The 14381-nt window shown below is 33.3% G+C and overlaps 1 protein-coding gene across 1 annotated transcript; it reads right to left on the bottom strand.

Moving 5' to 3' along the window:
- Positions 1-8016: 8016 nt before the first annotated feature.
- LOC149550075 (RING-H2 finger protein ATL67-like) lies at positions 8017-9541 on the bottom strand. Its single transcript, XM_089795014.1, has one exon. It carries the CDS (start codon positions 8968-8970, stop codon positions 8431-8433), a length of 540 nt encoding a protein of 179 aa, XP_089651140.1. The 5' UTR covers positions 8971-9541; the 3' UTR covers positions 8017-8430.
- Between the last annotated feature and the right edge of the window lie 4840 nt (positions 9542-14381).

Consider the following 14381-nt stretch of genomic DNA (forward strand, 5'->3'; position numbering starts at 1 on the left):
TATTGAATATATAGACTTTTTTGTACTTTGGAATTTATAATGCAAGAGCATAAATGAAATCTAATCTTAATGCAAGAAAAGACCTAACAAATATGAAATTTTACACCACAAAACACAATAGGGCACCTAATTCCACAAAAGATAGGGGGTAAGCGATTCGGGTTCACCAAAATGAATAGGGGAAAAATAGGACCTATACTCAAACCAAATTCCCAAAAGGAATGATCCAAGTTGATTAACCACAAGGAAGTGATCAATGCACAAACGGATCAAGCAATGGAGAATAGGGAGAAAGTAGAAGATCATATAATCTTTGAATGGAAAAGTAAGTACATGAAATCTTGAATGAATAGAAGACAAATACTAACCTTCAAGTAGGATGAATCTGGAAATGATGATTTTTTATGCTATGTACAATTTCGAAGAATTCTACAACCTTTTTCTAATAGGAATGTCGAGACGGAGAAAACCCAGAAAACTTTTGTCCTTTTGAATGCAAGTTGACCTTGACCCAAATAGAAAAGCACAATCTTACCCCGGGGCACAATTGTGCCCCAAAAAGTCGACCTTGACTTGCACTGCTTCGACGAAATTTCTGTTTGTGGATACCGCAAGTTCGATGAAAAGGGTATTCAAATTTGAAATTTAGTTCATTGTTCCGCACCTGTATTTGCAAGAAAAATGGTTTTGTTTTTTGGACGAGGGGTTAGCATTGGTCAAACCCCAGTTTGTAATCAACCTTATTAATGGAATCAAAATAAGGAATGCTAGCATGTAGTAGAAGCAAATCTAACAATGAAGCTATGATATTCAATAGATATACAATTGTATTTGAAATGTAAACAAGTATATTGATATGAAAGCTCGAACATAACATTAGCAAATGTAAATCAAAACCTCCATGATTGTATGCTTCGAAATCCATATTGATAAAAGAATGAATAGATCTTGAAGATGAACAAAGAATCCTGAAGGAAGATCAAAACACCATGATGGTTAGATCTAAGGTTTAAATAATAAGTCTTGAATGCTTGAACCAAATCCCTCCAAAGGCTTGAATGCTTCAATCCTTGATCTTCAATGGAAAACTTGAATGCTTGAAATTGCTTGATGATGGTTCATAGATGCTTTCTTCAAAAATTAGTTGCTCATAGTAAGTGCATGGATAGATCGTAGATGCTCTCATAAAAAGTAGATAATAGATAGATGTCAAAATGAGGGAAGAAGACTTCCTTATATAGAGATCTAGGGCACAAACTTCTACAGAAGGTCGACATGGGAGCATTAAATCCCAATTAACCTTAACCCCTAGAAATGGACCTAGATTAAATGTAATTTAAAAGTCTACCGTTCCAAAACCCGGAATAACTAACCTGGAAGTGGGAAAATGGAACTTTTTGAAGCCCGATATCTTGAAACTCCCGAAAATTGAAAATTGGACCTTGGGTCAAGGACAAGGTCGACCTTGCCCTAGGTCAACGAAAAGGTTGACCCTGCCCTAGGTCAGGGTCGAGGTCATCCTTGACCTAGAAGGTCATCCTTAACCCAAAAAGTCAAAGTCCTCTGTTTCACAAAGAAAGTTGTCAAAAATAGGTTGGAGAGAGAGAGAGAGAAGTAGAATGAGGGGAAAATAGCTAGATCCACGCAAAGACCTATTCAAGGCGCTTGACATGACCTCGGACCACTTACTCAAAGGGATAAACACTCTTAACATGGAAGTGCTAGCATTTTAAGACAATACAGTGGGGAATCAACTACTGGTAGCTCGTCTTAGGCTTGTAGCTACAAAATAAGTACACCAAAACCACCACTAGGCTTTCCACCATTGCTTGATAGAATGTATGCCAAGACTTTATAGCATATTCAAAGACAATATTGAGACCACCAATTCAAAAGTCTTTTAACCTGGGCAAGAAAGAAGAAATTGGGCCTATAATTCTTCTAAAGAATGAATTTGCATGATAGCACAAGAAAAAATATATCTCATAGTGTGAATGCCACATTTATGAAAATATAGAGCATGAATCCTAGGAATTTGGACAAAGGAAGCCTCTTTGACTAAACTAACAAAGACCACCAAATGCTATGTTTGTTGAATGAGAGGTTGTCATGAAAACTAGTCCCATTCCAATGAAGTCAAGGCTTGAGAGCCTCTCATGCATGCCAAATTCTTTTCGAAAAAAAGTACCTTGGATTTGGATTGATTCTCTCATAACCATAAGGGTTTTAAAACCAATCCCCTTACGATAAGTGTTGGGAATAGGATACCTAGATGAAATACAATGCCTGAGGGAGGGCATACCTTGTGAAACACCTCCGAAACAAACTTGTGAGGGTTCTTGTTCAGAGAATCCATGGATATTCATTGCCAAAAATCTAGCACCAACATCAACTTTTGAATCAAAGTTTCTTGGATCTATATTTTACCCTATTATCCTATAATAAATGTAATATGAATGTAGAAAAGACCGAAGGATTCATACTAGTAGTACAGTAGACCAAACCTTAGGAAATCTCATTCTGCTCTCCACTCTTGTATTTAATTGCATTATGACTTACAATTCATATTTTAGATTTTGTTATCATTGTATTTTTCATTAATAGACATACAATTTATTCTCTTCATTTTGATCTCTCAAATTCCATAGTGATCTCCATTTGGCATCTAAATCTTGAGTTGAGATCTCCATAGCCAACTCTTACTGATGTTTCTTGATATTATGATGGAGTAAACTTGATGCAATACAAAGGTTAGTCACTCAGGTAATAAAAATACTCATCATCTATATATGGAAATTGTCTTGGACTCAATATCGCTTGTGATCTACTATGGGTTGCTTCCACAACTTCACATTATGGATCACACACTATACAAATCCAATCTATATCAAGCGGCATTGATGTGACACAAAGTAGACTGTGTGATCAAATTTATTACTATGTGTGCTCTCTACTAAGAAATTTAATATTGAGAAATAACTTGGGGGAATTGTTGAATTGCAAAGGTTCGTGTTCTCCCTAATAAACCCATTGAATGGTTGGCTTTATAACCTTGCAAAATATTGGGAAACAATATCAAGAAACAACAAAAAATAATGCAAGTGATCTAAGATTTTAATTCTAATGTAATTATAACTTAAAATTTAGTGGGCTTAGTTGATATGATTCCTATAAACTCAGTTGTAGTCCTCTTGGGTTTTAACGATTATCAAATGTATTATAGAGATCTCATGAAAATCTTCAAATACTAAGAAACACCAAGTTGATACACAAACATGTACTAAGTTGGCTCCTAATGGTTTATAAAAGGGTAGAAATAAACTATTAGAATTATACTATTACTATTAGGATTCAATTACATGAGTTAGTGGTTTAGAAAACAAAGAACAATCAATACTCATTACATCTAGGTGGTGCTTAAAGAGGTGAAGGATTGGGCCTTCTTTGGAGGTCATGCATCCCCCCATAACAATAGCACTCCAGCACAAATGTTCTTAACCATGCATTTCCCTCTGTCGTTAAGCCCACTTGGCTTGGTACCCCATTTGGAAAGCATTCAACAAGTGTTTCTTCCTTATGGAAAATTCATTGTAGATCCCCTTTAGCTCATCAATTAAGTAGGAGCTATTTTCCAAAAGCGAGCCAAATTGTGATATTGCTATCATGATTAAATTGTGTAGTTTTCAAGTCAAACTTCTTGACCCATTTTTCATGAGTAATGGTCCACAAAAAGTTCTCTTGTAACAATGAAATTCACATTATAGATACACCATACAAGATTCGCTACTACAATAAACAAACAAGAGTTTGTAACTTATATATTGGATCAAATCCATAGGCAAGAAAAATGAGGTATTGGAATTAGGAATAAATGTGTGGCTATATAAGGTAATAATGATAAGGATAAAAATATTTTTGCAAATAAGGTATTGAATACATAAGAATGTGTGAAAGTGAGTAAATGAGGTGGACAAGGATTGGGGAAGACACAAACTTAGCACAAGGGTGTGTCACGTTACATATTAAGACCACCTCTCAAAATAGATACAAAACTCAATGGGACCACTATGGTATGTAACTTTTATATAGTCAAAAGACTCTACGTGGCTTTCACGAGGAGATGTGACTTATATTCAAGCTTCATGAAACAATATCCAAAGGGAGATGTTTTTAATATTATAAATACAATAAAAGGGGATGTCACCTATGGTCAAGAAATATGTAGTGATGTTCTTCTAGGACTTGATTCCACTAGAGATATTTTTAAGAAACTAATCATCTTTGTTTAAGTCTATGATGTGTACTCATTGCCTTATCTTGTGCATATGACTAGGGATGGAGGTCTACAAATAAGCAGATTTATTGCAAAGGATTTTCCATTAAATAAAATTAGGATCTTTTATGACTTTAAAATGCATGATAACTTTATCATATTGAGATTGAAATGGGGCTTCAAACTATTTGAATCTCATCTCATCTTGGACATATGATTAGATGTTTTAAAATAAGTAGATTTCTTGCAAATGATTTCCTCTAAAATGAATTTATTATCTTCCAAGAATTTAAAGTGCATAATAATTTTATTACATGAGTTTGAAATGACCCTTTAAGACTATTTTGAATCTAGTAAACATTTTTGTTTCAATTCCTCCATTTAAATAGTCAAAAGATTCATTTCAAACTCAATATAATAAAATTATCAACATTTAAACTCTTCGAATACATCCAATTTATTTGATGGAAAATTGTTTGAAAGAAATCTACTAATTTTTATATCTTCTTTGAATTATATTCCCAAGAGGAGGTGGTGACAAGGATTATAGGGAGAACCTACACACAAAAATGATGATGGCCCCTATATTCAAATGGCTCTAATACTTAATGAAATCTTGAAATAATAAAAATATCATGAAAAAAAAATGTCTTGATGCTTTCGAGAATTAATCCTTAGAACTCTTGGAAGATGGTCTTATATTTATTTGATTGTTAGCTCTTCCTTGGAAGAAATATTTATTATTTCTTACCCCATCTAATCATGATCAAGAGGGATTAGTGAGCACAAACTATAGCAAAAAATCTAAACATTAGTAGTTTAAAATATCCACTTTTGGAGGAATGTGTGTATGATTTATTCTAACACCATCATCATTTTTACTATTAATGTCTATTATACTATTGGAGGTCGCACCCACTTTTAATTCATCCATGATATCACACATCTTTGCTTTTGACATCATCCCTTAGATAAGAAGATTCATCTCCTCCTTCCATGTCTCAAGATTTACATGATGCCTTTGAGTGCACATAATTTATTGTAATATCAAATATTCTTACATATTTTACACCATTCCTTGAAGTTTGAATGAACGCCACAACTATTTTTTCCTATTACCAAAATTTCACACAAATCCTTCTACTGCAAAAAATTATTAATTACAACGATAAATAAGAAAATGATGAGGTTCTACCCCTTTTCATCATATTGCTTAAGGTGAAGGCTTAGTCAAGTAATAATAGAAAGACATTATTGTTCTTCATCAAATAACTTGTAAAGAAAGCTTCTTCAAATAATAATTTTTTTTTAAAAATCATATTCTTCTTATATTACTAAAAATATTTATTCACATTTTTTTAAAATTAATTTTAAATCCTTAGATATCAAATATTCATAGACTAAAATAAAATAATAAAACAAAAAATTCACATAATTCAAAAATCTTAGCCCAAGCCCTACCTCTCGTCATTTTCCTTTTAAAACAACTCACACCCATCGATGTCATTGCCTACCCTAGATATAACTCCATGATCCATCTAACTTGATCTATAATACCTAATTAAAATGACAAATGTATTTGTATTCCCCAATCAGGCTGAATTAAACAAGTTCTAACCAACAATAGGAGGAAGAAATTTGCATTACTGTATTAGACCAAAATGCATGCATTGTATTATAGATAAGTATACCCTAGTGATGATTATAAGTATACCTTAGTGATGATGTGTGGATGATGTAAGAGATTACCCTTCGCCCAAATCATGTACCATCAAATTGGATTGCATGAATGATTGTACATTCTGAGTCAAGATTCTTTTCCGCACCGACAGCCTGATTCTTTCAAGTTTCAAGACTTTATACGCATTGCACTTCTTGTAAAGGTACTTTTTAGAATTGTTTTCACACAAAAGTTGAAATCCTATATACTTTTCCCTACTTTTTGGTGGATTAAATTACTGTTGTAACAACAGTCAAAAGGGCTTTTTCTTATTGTCAATCGGACTCATTCATACTTGCTAGAAAAAACTAGCACCCTTTACTCCAAATGGGACTGGTTTAGAGAAAAAACTAGGTTATATTGGACGTTGGTACCAACCCCAATCTCTTCTTTTAACATCAATTAATACTCTTCAGACAAGCAGTTGCGTGCTTTTATTATGCTGACAATGGTAGTCTGCTAGGGTTTCATAATAATGATATGGTATGGCGTTTAGTGAAGCATCTTTTTAGTGCGCTTGTCACCCATGAGTTTGAAGTCAAGCTTGCTGAATTCACTCCTTATTAGAGGGGTGTTCTGAGGTACATAGAGGAATAAAAATCACATGCAACAGCACACTGAAATGGGTGTTTCAAACAATGATATTTGTGGACCAATCACTATCACTATTAACATCGCCAAGTCATCAACAACAACAATGATGTTACAATTTGTCCACAACCTTCCTCACAATTCCCAGTCACAATCCTTCAACTACTGATTTTGAAGGGTTGAAAGTATTAAGTTTCAATTAATGATTTACATTTTGGAAAATCTGGGACACCCAACAGAAATTAGAGTGTTCTAATGCCAGTAAATTAGAAGAAAATACGAGGTCATGATATCTGAGTGATTTGGAATAGGGGAACATGGGGAGGGATAAAATGAAAATCTGCAAGAAAACAAGGATTAAATTGCCTCACTTTAAAATTTGACAAATTGGCTTCCTGTAGATGGTATAATCATGGTTCCACTGTATTTACATCCTAAATGAATTCTGGCCCCCCTGTCTAATTATAAGTTTAGATAAAGTGTTTTCATAAAGGTTATTAATCTACTCCAGTGATATAAATATGTGGGATTTTGGTGATAAGGATAAACACCCATATTGAATTTCTTCCACAAACTTTTTAAGTCCCTAATCACTAATTTGTATTTTTATGTAGAATTCTGAAAAGTCGTCCCTTCTACATGAACATATCAGTCTACAGATCACCAAACAATATCAGACTCCAATATGGAAAAACAATAATGCAAAGAACATCAAATTTCAAACTACTTGTGCCGGAAATTCATAAATAACATCTTCGCTTAATCAAATTGTTCATCATATCATACTGATATTGGATCACTTTTAGGGCACAATAGAAATCCGAATGTTGTCAACCTTTTCATTCATTGACATTCAGATAAAACAGCAACTGATCTTGGGTGTCGAGAAGTGCAGCACAAAACTTTCCACTTAACAGATCCCACAATTGAACTATTCAATTATTCAAGGCCCAAAATTATGGATCTAATCATACCCACTAACAAAATAGTACACAAAGAATTGCAAGGGCCAGGGTAAATATCATAATCAAATCCAATCTGCGATTTCTAAAAGTTGGTCCTATGTTGATATACCACAATAAAGAATAGAAAATAATCACATAACAAATCATGCAATACAATGAAAAACGATAGCCATATCTTAACTGAAAATGTTATTGAAAAGGAAAATATGACTTTTAGTGAATGTTAGGTATTAGTTCCTCTCATTTCCTTCTCGAGGTGGATTAAAGTTGTGGCAAACTATGCAATCCCCAAATTTTTGGTATACTCAAACCCATCATGTATTGACTGATAATATTCTGAGATGGCTGCCGAATTTGACCCCCTCAGTTAAAAAAACAACTCACTCTGTGTATCAATGCTTGACTTAATTTTACACATCAATTCATATTTTCCAAAAACAGTCAAGCAAAGCATTAAAAATATGGTGTTCCACAAACTGGGTTCTTTTCTTAATATAAGTTAAGAGTTGCTCTGACAAGTTGAAGAACTTACCATGGCATGCCCTAGACTACTTGAGATTCCATGCAAACATATACTGGCTAATGCCAAACAGAGATTGACAAGAACACATTGGTCTAAATCTTGCTCATTTTTTAAGAGATTTACAAGCATACAACAAAGCAAAATTGCCTGTACCAGGAAAGCCACAACGAAAAATTAAAGTGAAGTACTGATTTTGCTCACAAAAAAGGCTTCACCTGAAGACTAAACATTCCTTTTGAAAACCCATACCATTTCACAAGAAAAAATGAGCTAAAGATATCTTGAGATCCAAAAAAATTATACCATTACAATATAACTCCTGAAAAGCAGTAAACTCTTGTACCTTGAGGAAGACATGTTATCTGGGATGCACTGAATTAATTGCAAGAGGAGTGACCTCAGAAAGAGGAGTAGAAACCGGTGTAGGCAATGGAGAAGTCCTACAAATGGGGCATGAAGCATGCAATCTGAGCCATGCATCAATGCAACGAGAGTGAAAGCAATGCCTACACTCAGGCATCAATCTCAGCATCTCCTCCTCCCCATACTCACACAAGCAAATAGAACACACACTATCACCACAATGACTCTCCTTACAAAACAACATCTTGGGATAAGAATTTATAATGCTCTGATCCAACCCACCTACAATCCAATCTGTATTTCCTTCACTTTCCTCAATCAGCAACACTTGTGGAACAATAGTTGCATTGAAGTGCTGCCTTGCTACTGCTGCATTGGCTTGCCTGTTTCTCCTCTGAACTCTCATGCACACATAAGTTGCAAGCATAACAGTTGATACAAGAACCAGCATACCCACTGCAATTGCAATACCATATCCCAATCCCACCTTGTTAACATTCTCCACCATTACTTCTGAGCTATTGCTACCCATCATCTATATCCTCCTCTACCATACTACAAAATCAATTCCTTACAAAACCCACCTGCAATTCTATCCTATAGAAATCAAAAATCTTTTGAAACATCATATATTTTATGGGTTTCTTCTCTGTATCTATGCATACACACACCAACTATGGTATGAACAACTATGTTGCCCTTCAACCGACCTAATGTATAATACCTTTTTACTTGTATGACCGTAGAAATCTCTTTCTGTGTAAGATGCATTTAGAGAGCGTTTATTCTAGATGTTGGCTGCGAGTGCCATAAATGGCTATGGAAGACCTTGCTATAATACCATGAATGCCCATGAGTCTTGCTAGCTGCAAAATCATGCAGCATATGGATCATTTATTTATCTCCCCAATAAATTGCAGGCCACAGGTGTTGCAGTATAGAGGATGAATTGTATCCCGACTGAGTTGGTGAGCCATCGGTGACAAATTAAAGAGGCTTATGGAGGAGCATTTATGGTGCACAACTGTAACCTTTCTTTAATCAATTTTCAATTATCTTACAAATCCACCCATTTACATTTCATTTGGTTGCCCCTACGGTGATAACACAGGCCTCCTTTTAAAAAGGTTTTCGTATATGGGTATTATTCTAGACATAAATTCTCCAACATACTAAACTTGCAACCTTTGATTACTCTTCGCCTTTAGGAACATCGTTGTCGGGGGACATGTTTATTCACCTCCGTTTTCTATTGGCAAACTTAGAAAGCTTATGCACGAGTCCTCGTGGGGTAGGGGAAATGATCGAGTAACTGTCGAGGGTAACTTTGCTCTATGTCAAAATTTGTCAATTTTTTTGGTGAAGTTATGTAGGCGAGTGAAGAGTCCAAAGCTAACATTTCGGTTTTCCCATATTTACAGAGCTCTCTGAGGAACTAGTAGAGTGCGATGTGGTCTAAAAGTACCATCTTAAAATGTTCACCAAAAACCCACCACTAAGACCCCCCTTATAGCCAATTGTCCCAAAAATAGTACTTTTGGCACAAACAGACCAAACTAGAAAATGATAAACTATAGGTACATGTGTGATTGTTTATTAGTACATGTACAATCATTTTTTGAGATTTTTTATGAGCGGTAATTGGGGTAAAAGGTAGCGGTGGACATGGCGGTAATACAAACATGGGCAACAACTAGCTCATTTCCCCTAATGAGGAGGTTAGAAATGTTAGATAATTGGATGGTCTGTAAAAAAAATTTAATAGTCTATAACGGTTTGTTAATAGTCTGTAAGGGGCATTAGCAAATATTATATCCGAAATTTGTCAAATATTGGATTTGTTAATTCATATAAATTGGGTTTTGTCGAGCAAGAAAAATTGAAAACTTAAATTTGATTTAATTCCCATTCCAATTCCACCTCCTAAGGTGGAATTAACAAATCCTCATTTTAGACCATAATGGGAATTCAAAACTCATATTCCAATTGGGGTTTGGCACATTCAAATGGAGGATTAAATTTTTTTAGAATGTGTTCCTACCAATTCGAGTTCAATTCCAACAAACAAACGGGCTCTAATAATAGTCAATCTGATTTTGGGTTATAATTGGTCTATAGTAATATGGATTATTTCACACTTCATGTAGTAAGCACCTAATTGTTTAAAAATGAGATGTGTTGTGACTTCTCTTACAAGAATACAAGATCTCCACTAATAGGACAACTCAAGTGTATAGCCCAACTCAAATGTAAATCTTACAAGAAAAATTATAGTCAACAAGTTGAACTTTTTTTTATGGTTACTAGCATCAAGACTAGCCTTGCATACATGTATCCAAATATGTTTCATATTTCTTCAACAAGGTCCTACAAGAGTGTTTAAAACCAAGTTAAACATTTGTTTGGTGATTACTTGCATCAAGGCTAATAATTTTACTTAAATTGTTATTGGAGGTTTATATGATTTTTTTTTTTTTTGTTATGTATGTTAGGCCTCTACAAAGTTCTTACATGTAGCTAGGAGATGCTTTTATAGAAGGTATTAGGTTGCATTGTGAACAAGGACTTATAAGGGACTATGCTCTTGGCAGCTATATTCAACTCAACCACTTCAATGAATTTTTTTTAATTGATGGATTTCAAAATGTTGCTCTTTTATGGTGAAATATTTAAATAGATATATGGAGGAGTGTTATGGTGCACAATTGTTACCTTCCTGTCAAATTTCAATTAGCTTACAAATCCACCCATTTATGTTCATGTTGTTACCCCTCAAGTGATAACACGAGCCTCCTTGTAAAAGGTTTTTCATATATGTGAATTATCCTAAACATAAATTCTCTAGCGTATCAAACTTGCAACCTTTGATTGCTCTTCGCCTTTTGGAACATCGTTGTCGAGGGGCATGCTTTCTCACCTCCTTTTCTCTATGGACAAACTTACAAATCTCATGCACAAGTCCTTATGGGGTGATGAGATCACAAATGTTAGATAACTGGATGGATTCTTAAAAAAATTTGATAGTCTATGAGCTTGTTTTGTTGTCTGTATTAGCAAATGTTGCACTTATTTTGTATTATGAATTTCTTCGATATTGGTTTTGTTAATTTAGAATTAGATTTTTTTGAGCAAGAAAAATGGAAACTCAAATTTGATTTAGTTCCAATTCCACCTCTTCAAATGAAACTAACAAATCCTCATTTGAAGATTTGAAACTCATATTCCGATTCTAGTTTGACGCATCCAAACTAGGGATTAATTTTTTTTAGAATTTGTTCCTACCAATTCTAGCTCAATTGTAGCAAACAAACAGGCTCTTATATTAGTCAATTTGGTTTTAGGTTTACAAATGATTTATAATAATATGGACTATTTCGCACTTCATGTAGGAGGTACCTAATTGTGCTCAAAATGAGATGTCTTGTGACCTCTCTTTCAAGAATACAAGTTGTCCACCATTAGGACAACTCAAGTTATACTATCCCAGCTCAAATGCATATCTTACAAGAATATTTATAGTCAACAAGTTCAACATTTTATTTTATGGTTACTAACATCAAGACTAGTCTTGCACATGTGTATCCAAATACTTTTATATTTCTTCAACATGGTCCTACAAAGGTGTTTATAGCCAAGGTAAACATTTATTTGGTGGTTGCTTGGATCAAGACTAACAATTCTACTCGAATTGTTATTGGAGGTTATATGGATATTTTTTGTTTTGTTATTTACGTATTTTAGGCCTCTAAAAAGTTCTTTCATGTAGCTTGGAGATGCTTTTGTAGAAGATATTAGGTTGCATTAGAACAAGGACATATCAGGGACTATGCTCTTGGCAGCTATATCCAACTCAATCACTTCAATGGCTTTGTTGTTGATGGATGGGTTTCAAAATGTTGCTCACTTATCAATGGTAAAGAAATTTGTGTGTTTTTCTTGTACAAGAAATCTTTGATTCATGAAAAACTCATTATCCAAGTAAATTTTTAAAAGTATACATCCTCTTTAAAATAAAATTCAAGGTGTAGATGGTGGAATTATGTATCTACTAAATTCAATTCAATAAATTGATAGTTAGATTTGAAAATATGGTTATAACCAATTAGGGAGTGTGTTGTAGTTAAAAAGCCAAATATATGTTTGAAGTAATATCAACAACTTCCTCGGGTTGTAGTGTGGAACACAATTACAACTTGGTGACAAACTCTCATATCTTAGCTTCTTCAAACTCACTCTTATTGATTAAGCGATAAAAGATTGCAAGTCATTCATGTTTCATTATTGTAGTCTCATTGTTCTTTAGTTAAAGAACATTTAACATTATATGAAGGAAAGTCATTCCACAAATGTTATAAATGTTACTTTCTTAATCTTGGAGGAGGCATTGCATTACTAGACTAATTGATCATTAATGCTACATAGAACTAGTAGTTGCATAAGAACTTCAACTTTATATAAATTAGTGATTTAGATGCATATTCTAGAGTTTTGTTTGTACTAAGATAATGCCATATTGGGTTTCATTGGTTTTCCTATTATTTTAGAGGATTTCATTGAGCTATGGATTCTATAATTTATTATTATTTCTCTTGTAAAATATTCTTACAAATAGAAATAAAGTATCATTTTAATTGACGAATTCTAGCACATAAATTAATTGAACTATAACCTTTTATCTCATTTAACTCTTATGGTCTAGACTAAGCATGAAATTTACATGTTAGTGCATATTAGTGGAAATTATGCTTGTAACTATGTTATATAAATAGAATTGTAGTTGTAATTTTATTTTCTGAATTCAAATCTTTCAATTCATTTCCTTGAGCTAACTCTTATCCAAAATTAAACCATTTTCAATTAGTTTGAAAGCAAAACATCTCAAATTAGTACCTAAGGTTAGGTCATTGTACTTTCATAATTGTCTGTCATTTAGTTTTATTTAAATAGGGTGACATCCAAATGCAATATGTAGCAGGGTTCTAAAATCTAAAGGTAATATTTTCTTCTCAATTGTCTCAATTCTATCCTTCAAATATATTGATATTGAAATCAATCCCAATCTATTATTATTTAAAATAAAGACACACTTGCATATGAAAATAAGCACACCTACCTAATACAAGTAGCACATGAGGAGAGGAACACACTTAAATTGAGAAATATTTTTTAAGTTTTTCCAAATTATTTAGAATTGGATGCTTGTATGTTTTCTATGGGAAATAAAGAAATAAACTAAAATTAGCTTTAACAAAAACATAAAAGAAGCATTCCAAGTTATTTCTCCTCCAAGAAAAGTGGGCCCTACTCTTCTTCAAGTTTAGTTTCTTGGGTATAAAAATGCATCAAATCAACTTGATTATCATTTAAATATTATGAAATTAATGCATACACTTAATTTTCTACTAGATTATAGCTATTATTTTCTCTCTTCTTAAATGCTTTACTATATATCTATGAACTAAAGAAAACATTCATAGAATTGGCATGTATCCAAGATTGTAAATCACACATGTATTCTCTTATTCCTAAATCTACTAGATGAAATATGGGGGTCTTAATTTTAACTTGGAGCTCTTCCTAGATTTTATGTATGATACAAAAATACTTCAATCAAGCAACTTGAAGTATTCCCAAGTTTTAAATGAGACACTAAGTTATAATTTTATAAACTATGTAGTTATCTAAAGTGATCAATTCTTTAAAAGTAAGGCACCTCCTTCAAAAATAAGGTAATCAAAAGAACTATCTATAGCTAGTGCCTCATTAATCTTTTATAACTATGGGTAATTTATTGGCATAATCCTTCTAAATGTCCAAGACAAATGTAAAATTCTATCCATCATTGATCAAGTTATTATTATCATAATTATATATATTTTGAAGCAATCTAAAAGATTTTGGAGCTAGCAATGTTCAATTTCAATCTATTAGTCCATTCTAGAATTG

The sequence above is a fragment of the Cupressus sempervirens genome, chromosome 7, assembly GCF_028749045.1.
Source record: "Cupressus sempervirens isolate cs-2001-9-10 chromosome 7, ASM2874904v1, whole genome shotgun sequence".
NCBI classification, from domain to species: Eukaryota; Viridiplantae; Streptophyta; class Pinopsida; order Cupressales; family Cupressaceae; genus Cupressus; species Cupressus sempervirens.